A 27,289-nucleotide genomic window follows, 5' to 3' on the forward strand; every position below is an offset into this window, starting at 1 on the left:
TTATTGTACATTCATTTCTTTATTTATTGGCAGTTAAATATTGTCTGTGAATAATTCCCAATTAAAATGTTGAACAGATTATATGTCTTCAGTTTTACACTTTATGTTCTGTTTTTCATTGATGGTCCATAAGCCAGGAATGCAGGTTTGGACAATGATTGCCATTATTGATCTAGTGTGTCTCAATCCAAGTCCAGAGATACACATTTAGCATTTCTAGTTGTTTAAGAATCTTTTCTGAACCATCAAATCCCATTTTGCCAGCAAAATGAAAACTAAAAGGAAGGGATTAAATAAAGCCACAAGGTGTAAAGCTCCTTTGCATCCTATTTTATAAACAGTTATAGTGAATGGGATTTTTTTGACGTTTTGAGCTCAGGACTTCATTAAATTCCTTACTTTAAAGATACATTTAAAACAAAATTATTTGTAATGCATTGTCAACTTTTAAAATATTTAATTTTGGCAAGACAATAAGGCTAAAAGACTGAAGGAACAATACATATATTCACTGAGTTTTACACTCTAAAGGCCATTTTTTTTGTTTGATTTTGTTTTGGCTGTAATGTAAGTGCTTTTAAAGTAGCATACCACAGGCTAACTTTCTGAAAATGTTCTATGTGTATATAATACCTTATGCATTGAAAGTTGAAATACATTTTCATGGTGTCTTTGTTTCAATGAAAAGAAAAATCCTTTTGCATTTCTTTAAGAACATTAATATTTATTTCCACATATAACCATAAGCAATGAGTATTTTCATCCTTACTCTTTAACTATTTCAGAGTAAGAGTCTCAGTGTTATTTATTCAGTGTTATTTTTAATTTACTAGCTACTTCTGAAAAAATCAGCAGTTATTCTGTTGGAGTATTTGTTGTGTAACTTACTCTTCATTTTGATCAAAAAACTCAGTCTTTTAAAAAAATTATATATATGTAGGTTATTTCTTAAAGTAATAAATTTACTTAAAGTAATACTTTAAGTTATTACTTAAAGTATTTGCTGCTGCTGCACACTCAAACTGCTCCCTGATTAAACCTTGATTTAGACCTGACTGTGTGAGATACTAAACATTTTCTGTGGCTTCTATTATCTCCAAACTAATTTCTGGCTGTCTGTGAAGCTGATGAAAAACACAGCCCCCATTTGCACCTAGAACTCTAACTCTGAGATTCCAGCACTCTCCAGGGTGAAGCACTTCCTGAGCTCAAGGACGCGGCAAAAAGCAGCCCAAAATGTGTTCTCTGGATAGGGAGTTATGGAAACAGATATACTAAATCTTTCACATTCCTATTGTTTAAATAACTTTTTTTTTTTTTCTGAATAGTTTTTTTTTTTTTCTGAATAGTTAGATTTATTTCCCCTACTGAGCACTTCTTTAAATTTTTGCTGAGATTTTCCAACATAACTCATTCTGCTAACAATACAAAAATCTTTAGGGTATTTCTTAATCAGAAGCATTTTTGTCATTTACAGTGTGACATTTGCATGTGTAATATTTCTGTGTTTGAAGACCCAGTGGATATGCCTTGTGGACATGACTTCTGCAGAGCTTGCTGGGAGGCGTGAGTATATGTACTTCTCTATCATTTGGGAAACTTTCATACTGGCTATGTTGAGCAGGAAAGAACAGAGACCATAAATAGCTAATGTTTAAGTACTGTTTGGGTTTCAAAGACTTGCTGGTTTGAACCTAACAAATATTTTAGCTGTCATTCAAACATCTGTTACCAACTGGTTTAGGCTTATGTAATGTTTGTTTTGGTACTGACTAAGCAAAATTATTAATCAAATGTTTTAATCTTGTGTGTAAATAGATAAGCCTACTCTTGATTTGTTCAGTGTGTGTGTGTGGTGTTGCAGCATTGGGGTTTACAGTTTCTAAATTAAGCACATGCTTAATTCCATCTCTGAGTTTAGAACACTAAAAGTAGGCATTGTGAATCCATTTCCAATCAGAAAAGCTATTAAAATTCTTTCTTTATGTTGAGGGTTAATAACTGAGGGGTAGATTTTACTTAGAAATTCTATTAATCTAACGCTCTTGTTACTGCATAGGTCAGAGTAGTCATGCCAGTGAAAAACTCAGATGGTAGTATAAATATTAATCATATTTCCCAGGAATAATTATATCTCTATGCAGTGCTTTGTAGTCATCTGTGTCCCCATTCAGGAGATTGCACTACTTGATCTCTACCCCTGTAGTGTCTTGTTACAGCACCATTTCAGTGCAGCTACTCCTACTGCAGATCAGCCCCATTCCTATGAACCCGTTGGCCTGGTGCTAAGGAAGAGCACTTTCTTTTCCATATGAGCTTTCCAAAGGCAGTTCTTTTCAGTGGCAAGAAAATTGTTAGTTGTGCTTCTCTTGCCTAGCAAATCCTTGGGCAGGATGTAGGAGTTACCAAGAGATCGCTGGTTTGATGTGGAGCTTCTAATTTGGCTGCTGAACTGTGTGTCCTTTGTACAGGACACAGGGTCCAGCTCAGAGCCACAGCTCAGTGGCAAGTGTTTGTGGTGGCACATCAAGGGTGGAATTCATCCTTCTGAGCCAGTCATTCCTAAGTCACTTGGAGTGTAGCCAGGACTGAATTACCCAATTCTAAGATAAAAATCTCAGATGGGATGAATTTAAGGTAAAGAGGTATCTTTACCTTAACTATTAAAGGATCTCAGGTGACTACCTTAGAATAACTGCCTGTCCTTTAAATGATTAAAGTTAGAATGGTATCATCCTTGATGTCAGATTAATAAGCCTGTTACAGCTTTGAAACTAAACAACTGTTAAAGTCCAGCATTCAGCAGATTTTTGAGTTTGTTCTGTCTTATGTTCTGGTGGTCAGGGACTAATAAGGTCGCCATTTAGACATTCATGTCCAAAAACAGACCTAGTTTTATTAGCAGAGTTGTAGGAATTAATTGCATATTCAATTAATTATTTCCTAGATTAATTACACTTGGATATTCTGTTTCTGATTTAAAGTAGAAGTAATGCTCAGTTTAATTAAACATTGCAGAGCTGTCTGATAAATGGAAACCACAAACATAGAGCTAAATATTGCTGATGATGCTCATAGTTGAACCATGACAGTGTTATTTTTTTTAATTACGTTGTTCATCAAATTTGTAGCTCTTTTGAGCAGAAAGGGATAGTTCTTATTCTCTGTTTAAAAAGTAATCATTGTAAATACATGTGAACATAGTGTAAAGTACTCAACAGCCTTTTAACTTTTACTTTTATTCACAAATAATGACTGGAAAAATTCTGGCAGATTTCTGAATCTGAAAATTCAGGAAGGTGAAGCTCACAACATTTTTTGCCCAGCATATGATTGTTTCCAGCTTGTGCCTGTAGACATCATAGAAAGTGTGGTTTCCAAGGAAATGGACAAGAGATACCTTCAATTTGACATTAAGGTAAATTATCAAACTGTTCTTGTACTCTTGACCTCTATTCCATTTTATAAAAAGTGACTTAAAGCTTCTGTATGAAATGCTCCAATGTATCTATAACTTTCCAAGTAGAAATTGATAAACAAATATGTACAAACATGTATTGGCTCTTATATAGCATAATATCAATGTTTGTTGTACCATGGAGAAAAAAAGAAACACTTCATATATTCCTTAAGTAGAAATGCCATTTCCATAGTATGTTGCCTAATGCAGTATTCATAAAATAATTTGATCAAACTCATTTTTGTAACAGGTGATATGAAGGTTTTAATCAGTCAGAGCTGTTTGTGTTTGCAATCTGAAATTTTGAAAGCTTTCAGATTATTTTTACTGCATTCAGAAATAGTACCTGTTTCCTTTTAAAAAACTTCCTAGTACAATGCTTGACATGCTTGTTGTATGTGGGTAGAGTAGGAAAAGCTTGATTTGGTTTTCCTGGGTTTTTTAATGTATTTGTTTTCATCATTGCAATTTGTTTTTAAAAGTAATCTTTTAATTCAACTTTCTTCTTTTATACTAGTGTAGTAATGAACTAGTCTTGAGAAATGTGCTGCTTTATCAGTAGTGGCAGGGCAGAGGTACAGAAATATTTTTTCATTTACAGTACAGTACTTTCTCTGCAACAAGTCTCTTTAATACACAGTAAGATGCAAATTAAATTACCAGATCTGACTCATCTTTTGCATATTTTATTTCAAGTGACTGATGATCAGAATAGGTTTGAAGCAAAGTAGTGGAAGTTTCTTTTTTCCCCTCATTTATTATATACAGTTTTCACAAAAGAAGGCCTGATACGTTAGCCAAAAAATATGGGAAATAAATTATTGAGTTAGTCTAGTTCTGATTTCTGGTTTATTGTGGGATTTTTGTTTAAACAGTAAGGTTTTCGTTCTTACAACTGAAAGAATCAGTTCTGTTAATAAAGGTACTGCCAGTGTGTATATAGCAGAAGTTTACTATAAGCCACATCATAAAGGATTTAACTCACAGTGGTTGAACATTTTGTTTGGAATGTAAGTAATTTCATTCTTAGTGTAAGTTTGAAGTACTGTTGTTACTAAAAAAAAAAAGTGGAAATTCAATAATTTGCTTTCTAGAACTACATTTAAAAGTCTGTCCTTGTAGCTACAAGACTGGCGTTACAGTTTTTGGCTCTGTTCCTTCAAAGGAAGATTATGAATACAGATTGTTTTAAATCAAGAATAAAATCTGATCTTATGTGGTACAATATTTTGCTTTTTTTCTTGTTTTCCCCACAGGCCTTTGTTGAAAATAATCCTGCTATTAAATGGTGTCCCATACCTGGCTGTGAAAGAGCAGTAAGGTTAACAAGACAAGGGTCAAATTCAACAGGATCAGATACACTTAGCTTCCCTATGCTAAAAGCCCCTGCAGTAGATTGTGGAAAAGGACATCTTTTCTGCTGGTTAGTACTGGAAACTTACCTGCATCTACATAACCTCACAGACACTGCTATTCCAGGGACTAATTCAAGAGTCCCACGTGGCACCAAGAGTGTGACAGAAATTAGTATGGAATGGTGTATGACTGTACTATCCTCTATCCATGCACTAAATAAGCTCATGTGCACAAATATTGTAGCGTTTTGGGGCACTGCAAAAATTTATAATCCAACAGTCATTATTGGCTCTGTTAGGTGCAAAACAACAGCATGGAGTGTTGTGATGTTCTGTTCTGAGGGGACAGAGGAGAAATGGGATATTGGAACAGGGATTTTTGTGTCTGGATAGTTGTATAATCGAAACGTGGCACATTCTCAATTGTAGTGTAAAAAAAGCAGCAATGTTTAGATTTTTCTGAATTTTGCTAGAATCACATCAAAGAAGCTGGAGTTTAAATGGGGCCATGAAGAACCATTTACTTCACACACAGCTATTCTGTTTCCAGGATCACTCCAATCTTTGTTTCACTTCAGGTTCAGCACTTTTTCTTTCTGTTATCTTCTACTGAGTTTTAAGATGAGTACAAGCTCAAGAAGGAGTAAAAAGCCAGATATTTCGTAAAACAACCCTCAGACTGCCAATCTTCAGCACTTCCTAGAAAAGGACGTAACAGCATCAACAAAAGTAAAAAAGAATTGGCATATTTTTCCTTGACATTATCAGACTGACAATTTATGACTATTGTAGTGGGACTTCTTTATGTTCTTGGAAAATAAAAAAGGGTCAACCAAAGTACAGACATTTAGACAGGCTCAGCAATTCTTCAATTGAAACCATGATACAAGGACATCCTAAATCATCTGCTTGATTCCAAATATCATAATTCTTAATGAAAGATGCTTCTGATTTTAGTTCTTTCCCCATATGAATGAAAGGAGAAAGAGGAGGAAAAAAAAAAAGACCTAATGAAACAACGACAGAAGCCAGAAAACAGAACTTCGGAAGAGGTTATTTACAATGAATGTAGAACTCAAAAAGAAACAAATCCCATGGAAACAAACCAGAAAATGTTTTTTTACCAATGAACATACAATAAAACTTAGTACTATTCCACCTGAAGGTACCATCCTCTCATCCTTGCTTCTGATGACAGACAAACAATTTTTACATTAACCTGAAGGAACCTGAGATCACTTCAGTGTCATATTGACATGAACCTTCAGACAATGGTAGCTTGTGCTTCCTTTACATTAAATGAATGTAGTAATTCCCCAGAATGTTCTCTGAGGCTGAAAATGTTCTCTGAGTGACTAATTTTTAAGAGAAATGGGGGTTTTATGTTTCCTGTTAATATTTCTGTATATTTTTTTTTTAATTAATGCTTTGAAATACTGCACAGTTAGCAAGAAAATGTCCAAGAAGGCCTTTCCAAAGCCTTTTTTTTCATTCCCACAAAAGTGAATGGAGAGTTTCAGCAATGGCAAGAAAGTTCTGTTAGCAATGAAAGCATCCTGCAGTACCTCAAATTAGAACCATTTGCTAAGGACACCCCACTAGTCTTACCATACAAAAACTCTATGTATGAATAAATTCCTCTGAAGAAAAAGTGCATTCTCAGTTCAAGAGTTTCATCATCACTGTGTGTTTAAAGGGAGCTTGCTTTGTCTCTTTAAATTTCCATTAGCACATCCCAGAATCCCATATTTCTTTCAGTTCTGCAAGTTTTATCCCGGTAATCTACAGCTTAGACACTGTAATAGCAATTGATGCTGCATTTAGTAAGAGATTCTTCAGAATTTATGTATTAGAAAACCAACCCCTAGATAATAATTTACTTTTTTTTATATCTATAGCCTTCCTGCTCATAAAAGCAGGAAAATTCTCTGAGTCCATTGAGCAATTTCTTTTTTTTTTTTTCTTTTTAATGTCAGAGTAGGAATGTTCCTCTTCAATGGAGAGTTCCTTAGAATTTATTCAGTTTTTATTACACACCACTAACAGCATCTTCAACAAAATGTAATCAATTGTGGCAAATACAAAATCCTGTTCCCTTTCAGAAAAAGTATTCTGAATTATTTAAATGTAGTATACATTAAAACTGTGCACAAATCCTACATCAGTTTATTATCAGATCCATTCAACATGTTAGAACCCCTTTCATCCAGTTTCAGAAGCACAAGGAATTGTAACAAGCAGACACTTGTGGAAAACAGTCTTAGCAGTCAGTGCACACTTAATTTTGTACCGTCAGTCCTCACTCCTTTCATCCTAGATATGGGCAAGGGGCAGAGTCTCGTTCGGCAGGAGTGACAACTACTGGGACACCAGTTTTAAGTTGCAACGGTGTTTTCCTGTTTTGGTTCAAAATATATTATCATGAGAGGGGAAAAAAAAACCAGAACTACATTCTTCTTTGGTGATGTTTTTAGGCCTTCCATGAATTTTAACTTGTTGTGTTGAAACTTGCTACAATTTTAATAAGTATGTGCTGCGCCTTCAAATAAATCATCCTGCTGAGTATTGAGCAAGGCGTCTGGGGAGGCTCATGCTGTTAATTGGCACAGCTGCTCAGTCTTAGTTCCTTTCATTCACTGCTGTCAGGAAGTCTATCCAAAATGCAACTTTCACAAAAACTTTCATGAACAGTAGGCTCAATGCTCTTACTCTAGTAAAATGACATCCCAGCATAAAAATGCTTGTTTTGGGGTGGGCTGAGGAAAGAGCTTCTTCCATGAGAAGTTGTTTTTGAAGAACCGTTGTAAGTGTCATATATAGATAGATATAGATGTAAAGGTTTAGAAATAGATATGACTGAACTTCATTAAAAATCCACCGATTTACAAATTTGAAAGTATCAAAGACACATGACCCTCCTCCCACCCCCCATAAAAGACTGACTAATCAATCAGCTTTTAACTTAAAACTGAGCTGGTCAGTGTTAAATCTTTGCTAGTTTCAATCCTTTTTGGCAAAAAATATTGTGAGTCTTGGCACTCTTGAAGTCAATGATTTAACTGTCCTACTGTCCCACAGATATGAAAGGTGTTAACTTTCAACCAAGGCTGAAATCACCTTATTACACACCAGTTATTCATTCTAGTACAATCTTTCCCAGCTAAGATCTTAAGTCTAAACCAGAGATGCATGTGTACTGAATTTAAGCTTTTTTGTTAGCAGACTAGCTAAGGGGAAAAAAGTTCAAAACTGTTCCCATAACCTTTTCTTTGTTCCTGAATTCCTGTTTAAAATGTGGACAAAGGCAATCAGAAGAGTACTGATGTAGCTTCTGAACCTGCGCTGCAAGAGAGCAGTTCACCACTGGATCTGCAGCAAACTTGTGTATGCTCTGATTGAGCTGCTGCCCATGTGAAATTATTTACTTTGATATGGCAGATGTCTGAGGCTATTTGCTGCCATCCTAGTAGAAAAAAAGGAGCTATTACAAATCCGGAGTGCATATTGACACATCCACACTGAAGCACCATCTGGAAGCCATATATCTGCTGCCACTGTGTAGTAGTGATTGCCATCCTTAATCCTAGAAGGAACTTCAGGAGAAGCTCAAGAGACTCATTACTCCACTGTGTCCATGTAAATAAGTTCAAGCCCACATTTAAGACACCCTGGTGGTAGGAGTAAATATGCATAAATACTTGGTGCTGGTGTTGAAGGGCTTCAATCTTGTTCTAGATTAAAAGCTTGAATCTAGTTAAAGGTTGATTATTGCAACTGAACAGATGCAAGTAATTCTACAAAAATACATTTCTGCTATAGCAAACTACCTGCTTTTGGATAAACTCTCTAGTCTGGTTTACTTTTATCACAGAAACTGTATGAGCACTTTTGTAGCACTAAAGTAATACCCAGGTGTAAGAACAAACTGCAAGCCAGCTGATTTATTTCAGATTGTAATCTTAAGAAGCTTCTTTCCTTTCCTGTCTCATTTAAATACTTTATTAATAATGGTCATCCATGCTTTTGAGCAAGTAGTCTAAGTGTATTTTAAAACAATGTTATTTAGCTGGCTTTTTTTTTCCTGACAATTGAATTCTGAGCATGTCTTTGGGGGGGGGGGGGGGAGGGGCTTGAACCAGTTTCGACTTTAATTCTAAATCTCTGAGTTGTAAGTAATTGTGTATACACTTTATTTTTCAGGGAATGTCTTGGTGAAGCACATGAACCCTGTGACTGCCAGACCTGGAAGGACTGGCTACAGAAAATATCTGAAATGAAACCAGAAGAACGTAAGAGCCATGCAGGGCTGACAGGGAGGGCACGGGTGTTTTGCTACCATTTTGATCTTTTGGGTTTAGACAGATTTTTTTTTTAGTTGCATTAAGTAAAAACTGGTTTCAACATTGGTTGAAAAATGGGGTAAAAGGGGAAGAAAACGATACTCCTGAATGAGGGGATGCTTACACTTTAACTGCAGCACTATGGTAAACTGTTCTTGGTAGAACATTCCTCCCCACAAAATACATGTGTTGTTCAGTCAGGGTATGCAAAACTCCTTCCTTTTAAAGCTTTGTTTCATTAATTAGTCAATTTATTCCTGCATATAACCTCATTTACCCTGCCCAATTTTGATTTTTAGCTCAGTCTACTCCCATGATTGAGTAGTGTTCCATGAAGATTTTTATTGTTTTAAAACTAATTCAAGCCAATAGATGATAATAATGGTAAAGTTGAGGGTGACCTGCAAGGGAGTTGTAGGAAATGGCTTAATGATATGTAATATTTACTGAAAAAAAAAATTAATAATGGGTTTGGGTTTATACAGGACAGATATTTTCTTAGTTGATGTTAAAAAAAAAAGAAAAGATGACAGCAATTTGAATATATACTCACTTGGTTACCACAGTTCAGACCCTTTCCATAATATGTTGTAAATATTTTGGAAAGCATAGAAAATTTTACAAAGAGGCAAAATAACTACGTGCTTTTTTCATACATGTATTTGCCCCTTTAATATATTGTAATTGTCACATATACTGTATATAAATTTGTATTAAAATAGATGTGTGGAAACACATTGAAATAATAAGTGTATTAATATTATATATGTATAAATTAGAAAATGTAATAATAAAATATATGTGAGAAATATATAACAGAAAAAACTTCCATATTTTGTAAAGAAATAGGGAAACTTGCATCATTCTTAATCTGATTCTCACACAAGATTACACAAGCACAGTTTCAACCTCTCTATTTTTGCATGCTCCACATCCTCCTGTCACCCTCAAAAAGTTGTGGGAGTGAGTGAGGCCTATGAGGACGCTGCCAACTGCCTGTGGTTACTGACCAACTCCAAACCTTGTGCCAACTGCAAGTCTCCAATCCAGAAGAATGAGGGCTGCAATCATATGCAGTGTGCTAAGGTAAGAAGGACCCATCATGGGATTTCTTGAGGAATTCAGCTTTGTATGTCCTGTATATATTTTAGGATCACAGAGGTCCAAAACCTCTGAAGGGTCATGCCTGATAGCAGTGGAACCTGTTGCAAGAATCAGATAATGAGCAGGTTATGTGTATTTAGAAAATGTTTAGTATTTACTGAAATCTGTTTGGTTGACAAGTGTACATTATAATGATTGACATTTCATAAACACCTAAGAATAATTACCAATATAGTATGAAGCAGAAATAATTGATGGTTTAATAGTCATTAATAATGTAGAAGAACAGTTTTAATTGGCAGATGTAAGATTTTAAGGAAGGCTTAGCTCTAATGAAAGTTTTCCCTTACCATATTTTTCTTTCTCATTATTTCTCTAATATAGCAACAAAGCAAGAGAAATTTAGGTGGAAAACTGTAAACAGGAATTAATCAGTAGGAATGAAAAGACAGCAAAGAGTGATTCCAAAGGAAATTTATTGATGACAGCAGCCAGAAAATTAGTCACAAGTTTGCACTGTGCTACCAAAATAGAAGGAATATTTTTGCCATGAGTTCAGTATGATTTGAAAATGCTTTCTCGCTCAAGTTAGTTAAAAGCAGCATATTTAGAAAATTGTTTCTTTATGTCAGAAATATCTTACATAACTACAACTATTACCTCTTGGAGGAGCGTCATTAAAAATAAGAAAGTAGTGAACACTTGACATAGTTGGCCTACAATAAAAGGCTAACAGATTTAGAAAGTAATTCTCTTTATTTTTCTGAAAATGCGAAGGTCTCTATTGCTATGCAGATCCCATTTTCTTTATATTGTTACATATTCTCTCTGTGATACGAATTGAAGATCAGGGCTTTTTTTGGTATCATTGGCAGCAGAGAACATTCTCCTACACTTTCATTTATGCCAAGTTTGCTGGTTTGGAGTTTTTTGTCTTAAATGATTTTAAAAAGAGTTCTTAAGTTCCATATTTCTAAAACTCTATTAACGTATGTTTGTTGCAGCTGTTGCTAGTGAGCTCAGTTGAACAAAGCAGCTTCAGGCTGGAGAAGACTTTGGCCATTAAACACTGATGAATGTAGATAATTTACCTTTCTAAGGCAATAGGTGACAACCAGAGGTCTCGTCTCTTTTTTGATGCTTATAGGCAGCTTGAAGTGTCCTTAAAACAGTCAGATTCTTTTTGTCACGGAGAATTCTCAGCAGGCAGAAGCTGCCTCCCCTCAGCCTGGTGAGGAAGGTAATTGCAGAGCTTGAACACAAGGAATTGTGGTCATCTCCCTTCTCTCTTCCTCTGCTGAAGTAACAATCCCTGATGGAGGTTCTACCTTTTTTTGAAGGGAGGTCTGCTCAGGCCTACTACATGATGGGCTGCGGCTGCTTCTTAGCATCTAGCATGTACCTTGGTGTAGAGGGGGATACTCCTTACTCATAAAACCCTGTTTTCTGTACTTAAGCAGGCATTTTCTCGTTGTTTTATGAGTGCATCTTCTAAAGGCAAGGCTTACTCAGTCCTGTTTTCTCACTCCACCATCTATAGTTGTTTTTTAGCCTTATGGGTACTTTGATTTCAAGGAAGAGGAGGTTGTTCATAGATAATAAATTGCTGCAAGTTTCATGAAACTTGGTAGCTGTATGGTGCAGAGACTTCATGTGTACTGCCACCAAGGGAGAGGCTGAAATACCTACCCAGTTGTTACGGGCTCAGCAATTACCCATCATGCTTGGCTTAGACCATGGCAAGGCAGCAGATGGGATTTGTTAAGCTCAGGTGGTGATGATACAAGGCTCAGTGATCATAAAGACACATAAGACAGAGCTGAGGAGTTAATCGTAGAATATGCTGAGTTGGAGAGGATCCACCAGGATTACAAGTCCAGCTCCTGGCCCTGTGCAGGACACCCCACGAGTCACACCATGTGCCTGAGAGCTTTGTCCAGACACTTCTTAAACTCTGTCAGGCTTGGTGCTGTGAACACTTCCCTGTTCCAGTGCCCAGCCCCCCTCTGGTGAAGAGCCTTTTCCTGCCTTCAAGAGAGTGGACCACTCCTCCCCATTTAGTGTAATTGGCAAACCCAGTATTCTTTCAAAGCCTGTGTCCAAGTGAAGCCATTTGTAACATGGTTATCCAGCACTGTGCTGGATGTTTTGTCCAGAAGGAGGCTGTGAGAGATCATCATAAGCTCTGCTGAAGTCCAAAAAGGTTACATCACCTGGCTTCTCTTGTTCAGCTGGGTGGGTTACCCTGTCACATGAGGGAATTGGGTTTGACAGGCAGGACCTCCCCTGATAAAGCTGTGCTGGCTGTGACCAATGACTGCATTGTCCTCCAGGTATTTTTCAGTACCTCCCAGAGTAATCTTTTCCATGATTTTACCATGCACTGAAGTGAGCCTGACAGGCTGTAGTTTCCAGGGCTGTCCTTGCCCTTCTTGAAAATGATTTTGGGTTTTGAAAGTGTGTAGAAACAGCTGATGTGGTTTTGAATGTCTAATGAGACTGAGATTCTGGGAGGAGGGTCTGGGAACACTGTGTGAATCTTGGATTTGAGGAGGCTTTTGGAGATATGAGAGATTGAAAGATAAATACAATGAAGTGGTCAGATGGGAGATAATTTGGGAGAGTTGAGATTGTTGCAGTAGGAGCATATATACATAAATTAATAGGAAGTCAAGCTTTATTAGTTCAGTTACCTGTGAACCACCTTGTTTCATATGATCTTTTGAATATTTTGTATTGATTTCTTTCTCTTTTAATGAATATTAATGGTTTTGAATGGTAGGCAAATGATGCAATGATACTCCACACTTACACAGTTGTTCTTGTACTTCATTCTCAGCACTTGTCACCCTTTTTTATAAACCAGCAGCTTTAAAAAATGTTTGAAAACAAGAAGGAGCAGCGCAAGAAGAAGAAATATTCTGGTCTTCATTGTTTTTTTAGAAGAAAATCAGCACTACTGATTTTTGAGACAAAATTAGCAAATGTACAATGCAAGAATTAGATTTCATTCCTTCCTGTAATACATCTAAGTGATAACATAAAATAACTACAGACAAACACATCTGGTATGGAGTAGGTATTCCTGGAAAGGTTAAACTTTTATCAAAGAGAGAAGAAATGCAATTTAATTTGTCAAATGCCACTAATAATACACCAGGCTTAATATTCATTAATGTAAATTTTCTTTCCTCATCTGTAAGACAGATAAACATGATTCACCAAATTGTCTTTTGCTTATCTGTCCACAAATAGCTTCCAGTTATTTTGAAATTAACTCACTGCTGAATTGAGAATATTTAACACAGTTTGATCTTCTCTGATGCAGAGAAGCCTGAATAAGTCACCTTACACCTCCTTGTAAGGTTTTACCCATTTTGAAAGCACTTTACTCAGTGCAGAAAAGGCTCACCTGGAAGTAGTCACTCATCAGAGTTTATGTTCAGATTTCTCTCTTGCTTTAGTAGTTGTTATCAATATTTTGTATCAGGAACACCACATGACAAAAGCACCAATAATCATGGTTTTTTAAGTAATATTAGGAAAAAAAAAATTCACTCTTTCTCATTAATAGTTTCTTATTTTGTTAATAAATATTTATTAATAAATAGTTTGTTATTTAAAGAAATGGGACTTTTTTTTTAACAATAACAGAAAAACCAGGCCTGATCAGCTGTATTTACCATTTGTTTTATTTCCTTCACTTAAAACTTAACATGTAGATCCAATACAGTCTAATGATGCAAGGCACAAAAATGATGACTGACATGGTTTGATATAGTTTCATAGACAGATCTGAGTAAGTAAACTAGGAAGGCGGCTCCTCAAAATTTTTTTACACTCAGAATGCTGTTAATTAAGTTGTCCATAAAGGAATAATGATGTCAAACCTAAGACATTTCAATTTATTTTTTTTTTCTGTTTTCTTCTGAAGTGCAAATATGACTTTTGCTGGATATGCTTAGAAGAGTGGAAGAAGCACAGCTCTTCCACTGGAGGCTACTACAGATGCACTCGCTATGAAGTTATTCAGCATGTAGAGGAACAGTCCAAGGAGATGACAGTAGAGGTAACGAATGTGTGTATTTGAAAAATAGCAGCAAGGCTGCAATTCTCCATTCAGGATAAGTTTAATCAAAATTCTTCCAAACCACAGTTCCAAATGTAAAAATACAATCTCAAACATATCAGAGAAAAAGAAAGTACTACCTACTTGTGGATGCATAAGATTTCTGCTTTTGACTTTGTTAACAACCACTGGTGACTTAAGTCATTTTACTGCTCTGTGACATGGTTTCCTTTTGTGAAATGAGCATGCTGGTCCTGTAATTAGCTGCTGTGCACTACAGAAGACATGCCTTAATTTTGGCTTTTGGAAAGCTGCTTTATATAGCAGGCATGACAGTGTAGCAATTCTTTGGCTGCAGTATTTGCAGCCTTGTGAATTTCAAAAATTAATTTTGTCTCTTTACTTACATGGCACTCAGCACTGTGTACAATACTTTAAATATAGTCTGAATAGAAACAGTTCATTATTTAATTATATCTAATGGTGATTGTTGTATCAAATGATAAGATTTATTTTGGTTTCTTTTGCTTCTCCATTATTTTCCAGGCTGAAAAGAAGCATAGAAGATTCCAAGAGCTTGATAGGTTTATGCACTATTATACAAGATTTAAGAACCATGAACTTAGCTACCAGGTGTGGGTCAAGCCATTTTTTACTGATGTTTGTTTCTGTTTTATTAATCCAAAAATAATTCTATTATTGTGTTTTACTTACTTTCTTTTTCTAGTTAGAACAGCGCCTTCTAAAAACAGCCAAAGAAAAGATGGAGCAGTTGAGTAGAGCTCTAAGTGGAAGTAAGTATTTGCTGTGATCTGTGCCTTTGATTTGAAATCAGATCAACACAGTTGTGGCTAAACTGTTCTTTTTTGAGTAGTGCTCACATCAAGCCTGCTGTGTGATGTCATCCCTCCAGTACTAGAATTTGTAAACATTGGATGAAAGTTAAATGTACAGTAAATCTTACCTATTCCAAAGCTTCAAGGAGGAAGTAGCATTAGTAAGGTAGAAGCTAATGTTCTGTGCTTATCTTTTAGTAAGAACACTGTGCAGTCATTGAGAACTTGCTGCTCTTTACTTGCAAAATATTTAACTGATATGCACAGACGTAATGCTGACATCAGCAGGAAAGTACTTTCCCAGTGTTTGTTTCGTATTGCAGCTGAGGGAGGCTGTCCTGATACCACATTCATTGAAGATGCAGTGCAAGAGCTTCTAAAAACTCGCCGCATTCTTAAGTGTTCTTATCCATATGGATTCTTTTTGGAGCCTAAAAGCACAAAGAAAGAAATATTTGAACTTATGCAGGTAATACATGGATATATTTTACTTTCCTAATGGCACTTTATTTTTTTTATATTCATTATCAGTGTCTTTCTGCCAGTTTTGTAGTATAAAACTGACATACCTGTTTTATATTTGTAACCAAGTTTGAAAAAGTAGCACATTTTTTATATCACTTTGCAAAGGAAAAGGATAAGGACAGATGGAAGGGGAAAGTAAGAAAATTTCCTGTTAGTCTGCTTTCTGAGGGTAACATTTTAGCTTCAGTCTTCATCTCCTTCTCTAGCTTCTCTTTTCTTTCTTTCCCTTCTGATGTGTTTGACATCTGGGAGGAGGCAAAACTGGGGGAGTACTTGGGACTGCTGCCTCCTTTCCTGTCCCTTAGGTACCCTGAAAATGTTCAATATTTCAGAGTGCAGGGAAATTCTGCTCCAAGCTGGAGGACAGAATGTAGGTCAGTAAAAGAGTAGGCTATGGGGCAGATATTTTGGGGTATTTTGGTATTTCAAAGGTATTTTCAGGAAAATGGATATCATTCCACTCAGTATTTATGGAGAACTCTTCCTGATTTGCATTTCCCTGTAAAACTGTTTTTTCTGTATTATTAACTCTTGCAGACAGACCTAGAAATGGTCACTGAAGACCTTGCACAGAAAGTGAACAGGCCTTACCTTCGGACACCTCGCCATAAAATCATCCGAGCAGCTTGTCTTGTGCAGCAGAAGCGACAGGAGTTCCTGGCCTCTGTGGCCCGTGGAGTTGCTCCTGCAGACTCTCCAGAAGCACCCAGGCGCAGGTAATCCACCCAAAACACTGCACGAGTCAGAAATTGTTCTTTTGATAGCTGCCCAAGTGGGTGAGTCCATTGCTGTTCTCTGACAGGAGAGAACATCTCCTCATCTGAGGAGGATGCTAAGTGTGGTGGTTGTAAATCAGTGTGAAAGTTACATTTTCCTGAACATTTCATCCTTGTGGAATTACAGCCTTTGGGGAAAAACATATTTTTCTTTTTGAGGATCACTGCTCTGTGCGTCGTAACCTGAATTGCTTCCCCATTTGTGATATATTAATGATTGAATGTCATGGCTTCCATTTCACTTTTTTCCATCAAGATTGTCACTAAATACCTGGTACACTTCAAAAACCTCTTATGTATTTGCTAAACATATCAGCCATCTCTGGAATAGTCAACAATTTAACTGTAGGGTTTTCAAAATAAATTTTGAGTCAAGAATTAAAGGGAAAGGCTTGTTAAGAGCTACAATTTTTGCACTATTTTTCAGATTTCAATAAGTTTTGAAGCTCTAGACGATGTTCATATTTGTCCTACTTCTAAATTTGATGGTGTATCTTTCCATTTTATAGCTTTGCTGGTGGAACATGGGATTGGGAATATTTAGGATTTGCATCCCCTGAGGTAAACTATTTCTTTTTAATTTTTTTAACTTAGTTCTGCATATGCTAGAAACACAGGTATGATCACAATCTGCATGAAGAGCTTCCTTACCTTGAGTCGAAGCATTTCAAGTTGGTTAAGCTTTCCATTTCATTTATTTCACAATAGAAGGAAATATATTCATGGCTAATTATGCAATGACTAAACAATGCCTCTAACATGGATGAAGTTATGTAAGGTGGCATTAGCCAAGCTCTTTCACATTCATTTTCCAAGTACATAACCAGCTTTAAAATGGAATAAAAACTGTTGTCTGTGTGCTGGAGAACCTTAAAGTAATAAATGTATGAAATTCTGTAGATTACTTTTGAATGCAATATCAGTTCAGCAGAATTTCACAAAAAGGCTAAAAAATTTCCATCCCAACAAAAACATGCAAGCATACTTCTAAATATTGTTAAATACTTCAAATATTTATTTTTATTGTTATGTACTGAAGCAGGATGGAAATTGCAAACTCAAATGACATTAATTTTTGCTACTTTACCAAGAACAAAAATCATCATTGTTTAAATAAATCTTTTATGATCTGTATATGGGAAAGAGTGGTTTTTGAGACTCTACTCTGAAAAATGAGAAGCTTCCTCTAAAGCTTTTCTTTATCATCTTAATTTTTATTTAATGTTTTAAGAACATTAGATTAAAGCATTCAGTAAGGAAGGAAACTTCATTTCAACATTTCCTTGTTTGCTGTTTTCTTTCTAGCTAGTCATTTTTAAACATCCTAGAAAACTCCATGTACTTTTTCCATATATTTCCTTTGCTATTGTTGGTGAGCATCATGCTGGTGAGAACATGGCTCGCTTCTCTACGAAAAATCAGCTGCTTCTCCTGTCCAGTTCCTTTAGTCCTTTTGTGAAATAATCCCACATCTGCCAACATCAAACTCATTGTGATATTACTATATTATCAGTGGAAGTGGCTATGAGAAGAAGCTGATAAGAAATGTGTTGAAAAGCTGTTTAGCAGGAGGTGCAATTGCAGCTGTGCTTAGATGATCTGCTTATGAGTTTTTATGATTTGCCTAAATGTAGCACTGTGTGATGCAAGTTGGTTTCTTTGCTATGTAGCTATCATGAATACTTGCAACCACCTATGCTAAAGGAATTTTATAGAATTAATAATGGTCATCTTTGTTTATTTTAGTGAATTTCACTGCAAAGTATTTTACGTAGAGCTGTACTTTTACTGACAGGTAGTAGAATGACTGTGTATACCAGATTATTATAGAAAACAAAATCTTACTGGTTTTGGCAAGGAATGCTGGTTGTTGTAGAACACTATGTGAAACCAAGATGTTTCTACCCAACAAAATTAAAATTTCTTTTGCTCACATGTAGAAAATTGTTCTATGTAATAAGAAATAAGGTTTCATAAGTAGTAATTAAGATCTCTTTCTAAAGGTTAATAACCAACCAAAAATTAAGTGGCTGTTAGTAAAATCTATTATTTTATTGAAAACAAATGAGAGCTAAGATCTGGTATGATGAATAAATCTTAGTGTTCAGTGGCCACTTCCCATGATTCCTTTTCTGATTCAGTGATATAATTATATATTTTTTAAATAATTCAGCTATATTGTTCTATATTGAGGTTTAATTTTCTGTTGTTTAAGGCTCCGCCTTGCATTTAGAAAATCCCTGAGATCCCTAAAAGCTGGAAGAATATTTTAGAGAAGAATCACTTCATGTTTGCCTTGTTTCTTTATGGTGTTCCATAGACTAACAAGCATATACTACTAACTGCTGTTGAAGACAGAATATTGGGCTAAATGGACCTTTTGTCTGGTCCAATAAAGCTACTTTTTGATATTCTTACCATTTCCATGGAAAAAAATCTGCCCACACAGATGATTTTGTGACTATTCCTTTTGTCTTGCATTATGTCATTATGAGTAAGAACTTGGTCTGAGAAAGTTCATGGAAAAAAACATACTCTCATAATACCATCTACATTAATAAGGTCATTGTGTAAGTGAAATAACACTTCTGGATTTAAGTTTTAGGTCCTTTAGATGTTGATGATGAAGAGTTAATATAGGAAAGGAAAACTAATGGTACTGTGTACCTTTCCCAATTCATTTGGCCAAATGAATCCTTTGGATTACAGATTTCCAACTTGGAGCTCACAGAAATAAAAACAGTATTCTTTTCTGAAGAGAAGAGCGAGCACCATTGTGCATAGTTTTATTGCCTTGTGTGTATGAATAACTGAAATTACACAAGGTGCTACCTAGAGAGGTTCAGTGTCAGCTGGACGTACCAGAAAAGATACCTGGAAACTTCCCTTCAAGCATAAAACTAGTTTCTTCATATTAGGAAAGATATCCAAATCGATCCAAGTATAAAGATAATTAACCATTGGGATATTAGCTTGATATGGTCAAGAGTCTTTTCCTTATCTATATAAACTATCCAAGCACACACAGTATGAGAAAATACAGGCTGCAGGAGTTCAAATCAATATGGTATGGCTCACTAGCAGCTCAAGTTCAGCAAAAGTAGAGGAGATTTGTAATTCATGGAATAAAAATCTGTCATAGACTGTCCAGTAGAAGAGTCTCAGATACAGCTTAAGAAGTTCTGGAGCCATAGTGTCCTGGAGTCTGGGAAAAGTGTATCAAGTCCCACTGTATGTCTACCAGCTTTCTGTAGTCTTTTCGAGGTTATTTTCTACTGCCAATTGCTGGCACCAGAGATTCTGAGATAATGTATTGATCTAATTCACATCAATTATTTTTATGTTCTAAAATCACTGGGTATGCATTTATTAAAAAGTGTGTCGATGTCTGCATACATAAAGTTTGGAGTCAAAGATTTTAAACAAGGAACATGTTCTTGGAATTGTTAAAAAAGGAGATTGCAAGTATTAAAATGTTGGTAGTACATCTAGTTAATTTTTCTTTGCTAATTTGTTGTTTTATAGATTTAGGATTACCTTGGATTTTTTTGTTATTTATGTTAAGCGTCGCATGATACAATTTGCAATTCATTTTTCTGAAAGCAGATGATTTTATAATAAGCATATAAAATCACACATTTTTTATAAAAATGTGGTGCTTGTTGCTCAGAAAAATAGTATTGCATGCTGCCCTGTGTTTTGTAACCTTTGGTTTATGCAGGAATATGCTGAATTTCAGTATCGGAGGAGGCACAGACAGCGTCGACGTGGAGACATGCACAGTCTGCTGAGTAATACTCCAGACCCTGATGACCCCAGTGAGAGTACATTAGGTACGGACCTCGCTGGGGCTGGTTCTTTCTCTTCCTGCTTCAGAAGTCGCTAGTAGAGACCACAGTGTTTGTTCTTCTGTGGATACACTTTAAAGAAGTTTCAGATACATTGCTGTATTTTCCAGGATACAAATAAAGGCTTGTCTCTGCAGGTTTTTTAATGTGATTTTGGAAGTGTTGTTGACTTCACTGTGGCTGCTGGTGTTCTGAAAGAGAAATGCATTGATCTTCCCACTAAAAACTCCTCAGTTGTCCAGCACAGGTTTGCTTTTCTGAAGAAATTTTGAAGATCACTCGTGCATACACCAGGTCTTCTACACCAATGAAAAGAACCAGTTGTGCATAGAATGTAGAGGCTACAGGCCTGTGGAAGGGCATCCTAAGGCTGTATTCCAAAACTCTCCTCAGAAGCTGTATTAGCAAAGGCAGCCAGGAAAGAATTTGGCCTGAGCTGTGACTTCCAGCTGCTCTTCTGAGGGCTGGTAGTACAGTCCCTGAAGGTCTCTCTGTGCCTTGGCTGTCTGGGCTGGCTCAGTTCTGCTAGAACTTTAGCAAAGGTACAGAAATAGCTTGAATCCAAATCATACTGGGATACTGTTTCTGCAGAGCTGCCAGTCTGTGTGCTCAGTCTCTTAGCCATGCTGCACAAACTCTCATTGCTGTGTCTCAGGAACTTAATATATAGCTTGTTCTTTAAAACCAAAAGGAGGGATCTTTTATTGAGAAGAAAGGATCATGTGCATCTTTTATTTTAGAAAAAGTAATCAAAATTTTGGTGAACTTTTGTTCTTCCCTATTAATTAATTTTAATTTTAAAATTAATTTTAATTAAATAAAATGCAAAACTTGAATGTTAGTTCAAGGACTAGATTTTGACTGAATGCTTGGATATAGTAGCGATGGCCAAGTGCACGCTGTTAAAGCATGCAAGTGAATATTATTTTATTTCAGTCTCACATTTTGAGTTTTGGAGTGGAAAATTCCATTTTCCAAAGTCAAAAGATTTACATTTATTTTTATTGCAGAGCAGTTTTTTCTGGAAACCGCATCTTTCTTCTATTTTTTGTTGTTTTTAAGAAAACAGCAATGTCAGTAATTGCTGAAGTAGTCACTAACAACTCTACTCTTAATTGTGCTGCAATGTTACAGTAAAAGCTATTATAATGTTAACATTACAGCAGAGGTTTTGTCTTTGAAAGAACAGAGAAATGGGCAAACGTGATTTGTAATCCACCTGTAAATGCATCCTGTACTTGTGTCCACATGCAGTCATTTTCAGGGCTTTCCATAAATCATGTATGTGCCTTAGAAGCACTTTGCCCCTTCTGCCCATGCTCCCAATGGCATAGCCCATGCTTCCACAGAGAAGGGTATTGAGGGCAGGACAGACAAATGAGCCAGGCAGTCATTCCTAAAACAGTGAGGTTGGTGTTTCACCACTGTGTGAGAGCTGATGTGGAAGGAGTGGTTTGGATTCTTTCATTCAGAGTGAATAAGGGAGTAAAATTACACAACTAGAATCCAAAAGGAAGGAAGAGATTCTGTCAGTAAATCACAGTGGAGGAGGCTTTCTCGCTGGTTCTTCAACCGCTTTTGTTTTGATTGCCCAAACAGACACTCAGGAAGGTGGCAGCAGTAGAAGACATGGCACCTCCATGGTGAGTTCAGCTTCTATGGGTATTCTGCACAGCTCTTCGCTTCATGACTATACCCCTGTCAGTCGCTCTGAAAACCAGGATTCTCTTCAGGTACCTCCCCTAATCTCTTTTCCATTCTCTCTGCTTTGCTTGCTCTCTGCTCTGCCTTTCTGTGTCATTTTGTCTCTGCAAATTTTCTTAATTCTTCAAGGAGAAAGGGAGAATCTAGGACAACAAATTACACATTCGCAATGGTAAGAATTGCTAAACAATCACTGACATTACAAGAGTTACTTTTTCAATCACGTTGTTAGCTCTGTTGGAAAAAATTGATTCTGATAAAGGACATGTAGGAATAATGAATTAATTTCAGATTTGAGCCAAAATAACTTTTCATCCAAAATGTGTAACAAGATGCAAGTTTTATTCTGAGAGCAACCTTATGTATTTCCACAGGCTCTGAGTTCTCTGGATGAAGATGACCCAAACATCCTGCTAGCTATTCAGCTGTCATTACAAGAATCTGGCTTGGCCATAGATGAAGAAACTAGAGACTTTCTAAGTAATGAGGCATCTTTAGGAGCAATAGGTACCTCTTTGCCTACAAGACTGGACTCTGCTCCCATAAGTATAGACAACCCAAGGGGTGCTTTGAGCAGCTCTGAGCTGCTAGAACTTGGTGACAGTCTGATGAGACTGGGTACAGGCAATGATCCCTTCTCAGCTGATCGTCTTCATTCCCACCCCTGCAGCGAGACAAGAAGTGGATTATACTCAACATCAAGCGATGCTGAATCCAGCAGTCAAGATCCCAATACCAATGAAAATCTGCTTGGAAATATTATGGCCTGGTTTCATGACATGAACCCACAGAGTATTGCTCTGATCCCCTCAACAAGTACAGAAACAGATGAGGAGTCACAGCATCCCAATACTGAAGATGGGTCAGCAGGGCAACCAAATCTTACAGACACAGGGCTGGAGCCTCAGGAAGAGCATGCACTGTTTGAGGATGCACTCAAAAATGAAGGCAGAGGAACCCAAACAGAGGAAAGCACTTCTGAAGAAAACATTATTCCAAGTGAAACAGTATCACAAATTGGTGATAATAACAGGGAGGTAACAAGCGCCCTAGATGCTTCAGGAGATAGTTCAAGTCAGACTCCTCAAACCTCAAGTGAATGGACTGAACATGTGCATTTGGTATGAATACAAAGTAAATCTGGAGTAAAAGAATGGTGGTGACAGATGGTACAGTATGTGGAGTAAGCATTATGGAGGCTTTGATCCACATAATTGCAGCTCAGTTGTAACCACTGACATACCAACGGATATTTAGGAGTTCTCTTGAATTGTAGTTCTTCATAATAATGTGAACCTTTCAAGGAATATACTTTGCATTTAATTAGGTAGTATTTGCCTTTTTGCTCTCAAGAGAAAGGAATAAGTAGGTTGTATTCCACATTCCTAATACAATGCAGCATCTGTTTAGCCTTAGGTTGATGATCCTTAACTTGAAAGTACGGATTAAAGGCTTACACCGATTATTTTGGTTGGTTTTCCTAAAAAATAGTTTATTCCGTTTTTTAGAACTCATAATTTCACCAAAATAACATCTAGCAGCTCATTTGCATTTTGGTTTTGTTTTCCACAACTTTTCCTTACTCGTTTCATTTTTGTTAGCAGTGTGAACGGAGGTATTTAATGCTTCTGTGTAGTACTGCTCCAGGAACAAGTTTTAGGGGATATTCTTTCCCTTTAAAATCAAAGATTTTTTCATGTCTATTTACAGTCCAAATGTGCCAAACTGTGAAAGTTAACTGGCAGTAGCCTAATGAAACAGTGCAGTGTTACTCTATCCAACTAATCCCACAATTCTTAGCAGTGAAAGAAACCACTGGGTAGCATTGCTTCTCTAAATTTAACTGGCGTATGTTGCCATGGTGACTGCATTTAATTAAATGTAGCCTGTATCTTAAGTTAATAAAACCTAATGCTGCTGTTAAACAGTTATTTTAAATATTAAAATACAGTGAGTTAGCAACAGCTATGCTGTATTTTGAGACACTTTAATGGAAGTGCAATCATAGTTCTTTGTTTTCATAATTCTACGAAGCATTTTATGCACTAATAGTGCAATTACTTTTAATGATAACATTTTATAAAAATATAGGAATACAGAATTTTCATATATTAGCCAGTCCCACACTTAAAAGTTCAGATAACACATCCTGCTCAACATGTTACGGTGCCTTTGCCTAACCCAACTGGATAGTTGCCACAGTTAAACAAGTAATTCAAATTCAGTGTTTGTTCTGGAGTAACTATGCTATTAATTGCAAAGACCTCCATAAAACCACCCATGGCCTTGCCTTTACAGTAAATAACTAAACGTTCAGTCAGTGTTTTTGCATATACAAAACACTACTAGGTATTTGTTCAATTGCACAATATTCATTTGCTGTGTGATTACTGTTTAGTGTAAGAAAAAAAAATTAAAAAAGAAAAAAAACAAACCACAAAAAAACCTTTTCCTAGTTGTTGTACCGTGAAAAACAAAAATACTGGTTTTAGATTTGCTTAAAAGCATTGATCTACAGTTAGTGAGATACAATGGTACAGTATGTAATTACAACTAGAATAAGTTGTTCAAATGGCTGTTTTAATTACATATAATCAAAACTTTTCATAACATGAGCAAATTACATACACTCCATTTTAAGTTTTGCTTAACTGTTACCAGAGATTTGTTGATATGATATAAAAGTTTATTACTACTGAGTGTGTATAGGCAAGTGTCATGATAGCAAAGTTTATGTATTGATTACTGTGAGTTTAAGTGAATGTTTTGGTAACTAATTCATGCAAATCCAGCTTTGGAACCTTGCAGTTACAAGGTTCATATTAGTAAAAAATGAAATAAGAATATTTTACCCTCACCCCATAAAAATCTTGTCCATTTTCAAGCATCTTTAGAGAGACTAAATTAGAATAGTCTGAATAATTTTCCAACTTTTCCTCTAGCCACCCTACTCCTGACAAAATATTGAGCCTTTGAAAAATACCTATAGGTATAAAGTCCTTCAACTAAAATGGTCCTTCATGAACTGTCATCATGAATTGGTCTGAAAGTTGTTTAACTCACATAGCTTCCTTGAATGGTAATTTCTGAATAGAAAGATTCTCACAAAAAGATTGTGCATTGCATTGAGATGTCTTGCAAAGTTGCAGTAAGATATGTAAGAGTGCTCTCTGTGAAGATAGTGAAGTTTGTGGGTTCTGGTTTTATGTAATTTGGTTAGGTTGTGCAGTATATCCATTGTTTCCGTGTTACTCTTATGAGCATGAAATTAGACTATTAAATTTGTATTTTCTTGGTACTTATTTTAACACCATAGTCATTGACTTTACAATTCAAAAATAAAAGTTTGGCAAGACTATTTTGTAAACCTGTTAATTTTATAATGTAAAAAAATTACTCTAACCTTGAATTGTTATTTGCACTTTCATAGTCTATACTTGATACATTCCCACTTTATATACAAGTAGGATACTACAACCATGTAGATGTTTGGCCAAATGAATGCTGTTAATAATATGTAAAATTCTTTGATTAAACATTTATTACTTAAACTAATTCCTTTCTGTCTCATTACATCTTAGGGTTTCTGTAGCAGATCCTTGAGACTGCTGATGGACATTTTTAGGGTATGTTCGGTACTGTGCCAGATTAGTTGGACACCATGTAGTAAGCTGAATGTTTTGATTTGTAAATATAAGGTACCATCATTAAGCTTTCAAAAAAATCTAAAATAGAATTTGTCTTAATTGTTACAGCCATGCTGTGCACGGGTTCTTTGTAGAGTAATGCCTTATCACTACAAATAGTGGTGCTAAAGAGGAGGGACTAATTTTTGTGAACGATTCTGTTAATTAGTGTTACTTAAGTGGCACTTAATATCCACTCTTCATTGTTACCAGGAAATTCCAGAGTGTCTCTGTTACATTAATAGCATTAAACTATTTTGTTCATTGTTACAGTAATTTCAACTTCCTCCACCAAGCATGCCAAGATCATGGAATCACAGACTGGTTTGGGTTGGAAGGGACCTAAAGACCATGTTCTTCCAATCCCCCTTCCATGCACAGGGACACCTTTCACTAGACCAAGATGCTCAGAGCTCCATCCAACCCAGCCTTGAACACTTCCAGTGATGGAGCATTCCCAACTTCTCTGGGCAATCTGTTCCAGTGCCTCGGCACCCTCACAGAAGGCATGCTACTGTAATCCTCATGGAGGCTGGTGAGAATGGAAGCCAAAACATGGACACAATGATAGCCAGTTTCTTTACAAGCAATTGTCTGGCTCAAGAGACAGCTTTAACATGCCTTGAAAGAACCAAGTAGTCGTGGTCAGTTTATGTCATCTGTGCCATTGCTTTACCTACCCATGTCCTTCAAGAGGGCCAAAACCCAAAGGCCTCACAAAATCCAGGGTGAATTCTTGGCTCTACTACAAGCTTGAATTATTAAGAATAAGAGGCAAAAGCTGCAAAGACAGATGCGTATTACTTACGCAAGTAATAACTGTGCAACACATTTCAAGAATAGCATCAGTTGTGGTTCTGGGAATTAAGGGAATACAAGCTGCTTTTCTCACAAGAGAGCTATTAAGTACAGAACCTTAGAAGAGAACCATGTGGAAATGCAGAGTGCACCAGTCCATGAGCTTTATACCAAATTTCATGCATTTACAATACAAATATTTCTGGAGAAGCACTCGGTGTGCATCCTCTGCAGCTGACTGTGGAACAGTGACACACACATAATAAGAATAAAGGATTCTTCAGCTGTGAGCCAGCTGACTGTAGGATAGCAGCAAGAAGCTAGGAGGAAGCAATGCAATTAAATCCATTGCAGAACAATTCATCTACTGAAGCAGGAAATGAGCAGTGTGTGGGGATGTGCATCACTTTTAATAAAAACCACACTCACCAAGAGCTCCCAAGAAGAAACAGTTCTGTACTGACAGCCAGTGTGTCTCTAACACAGTCCCCCTCCACAGGTGGAGCCAACATTTTATTTCCTCCACTTCTTTGTGGAGGCTGCATTGGAAGTTTCACTGAGCAGGGATGGGCTCTGATGACTTCAAAGGGCAGCCCTTTCTCTTATTGCGGTAAAAATAAACTGAAAATACACTTTAATTGGAAGAAAACATTTACTCTGCAACTTTAGCTGAGCTTATACAGCTCAAAATGCCTCAGCTGCATCAGCCACTCCCAGCCAGGCCTCAGACTGAGGTAACCCACTCTAGCCCCAAAGAGAAGCTAGTTAAAGAGAATCAGGAAACTGAA

The 27,289-nt window shown here is 36.4% G+C and overlaps 1 protein-coding gene across 5 annotated transcripts in view; it reads left to right on the forward strand.

Moving 5' to 3' along the window:
• ANKIB1 (ankyrin repeat and IBR domain containing 1) overlaps positions 1 to 25,568 on the forward strand; it is an 88,368-nt gene extending 62,800 nt beyond the window's left edge. For 3 of the 5 annotated variants that reach the window (XM_058833768.1, XM_058833769.1, XM_058833772.1), the window contains 14 exons: positions 1,478 to 1,566; positions 3,274 to 3,418; positions 4,717 to 4,883; positions 9,016 to 9,104; positions 10,111 to 10,241; positions 14,194 to 14,328; positions 14,875 to 14,961; positions 15,056 to 15,122; positions 15,488 to 15,633; positions 16,227 to 16,405; positions 16,975 to 17,026; positions 20,187 to 20,298; positions 21,913 to 22,046; positions 22,392 to 25,568. In XM_058833768.1, the coding sequence (XP_058689751.1) occupies positions 1,478 to 1,566; positions 3,274 to 3,418; positions 4,717 to 4,883; positions 9,016 to 9,104; positions 10,111 to 10,241; positions 14,194 to 14,328; positions 14,875 to 14,961; positions 15,056 to 15,122; positions 15,488 to 15,633; positions 16,227 to 16,405; positions 16,975 to 17,026; positions 20,187 to 20,298; positions 21,913 to 22,046; positions 22,392 to 23,144 (2,286 nt within the window). In that variant the 3' untranslated portion in view covers positions 23,145 to 25,568. The remainder of the gene's footprint in view (positions 1 to 1,477; positions 1,567 to 3,273; positions 3,419 to 4,716; positions 4,884 to 9,015; positions 9,105 to 10,110; positions 10,242 to 14,193; positions 14,329 to 14,874; positions 14,962 to 15,055; positions 15,123 to 15,487; positions 15,634 to 16,226; positions 16,406 to 16,974; positions 17,027 to 20,186; positions 20,299 to 21,912; positions 22,047 to 22,391) is intronic. The other 2 variants (XM_058833771.1, XM_058833770.1) reach the window with 2 other exon arrangements.
• The last annotated feature ends 1,721 nt before the right edge of the window (positions 25,569 to 27,289 follow it).

This window comes from Poecile atricapillus, chromosome 2 (genome assembly GCF_030490865.1).
Source record: "Poecile atricapillus isolate bPoeAtr1 chromosome 2, bPoeAtr1.hap1, whole genome shotgun sequence".
In the NCBI taxonomy this organism is placed as follows: domain Eukaryota; kingdom Metazoa; phylum Chordata; class Aves; order Passeriformes; family Paridae; genus Poecile; species Poecile atricapillus.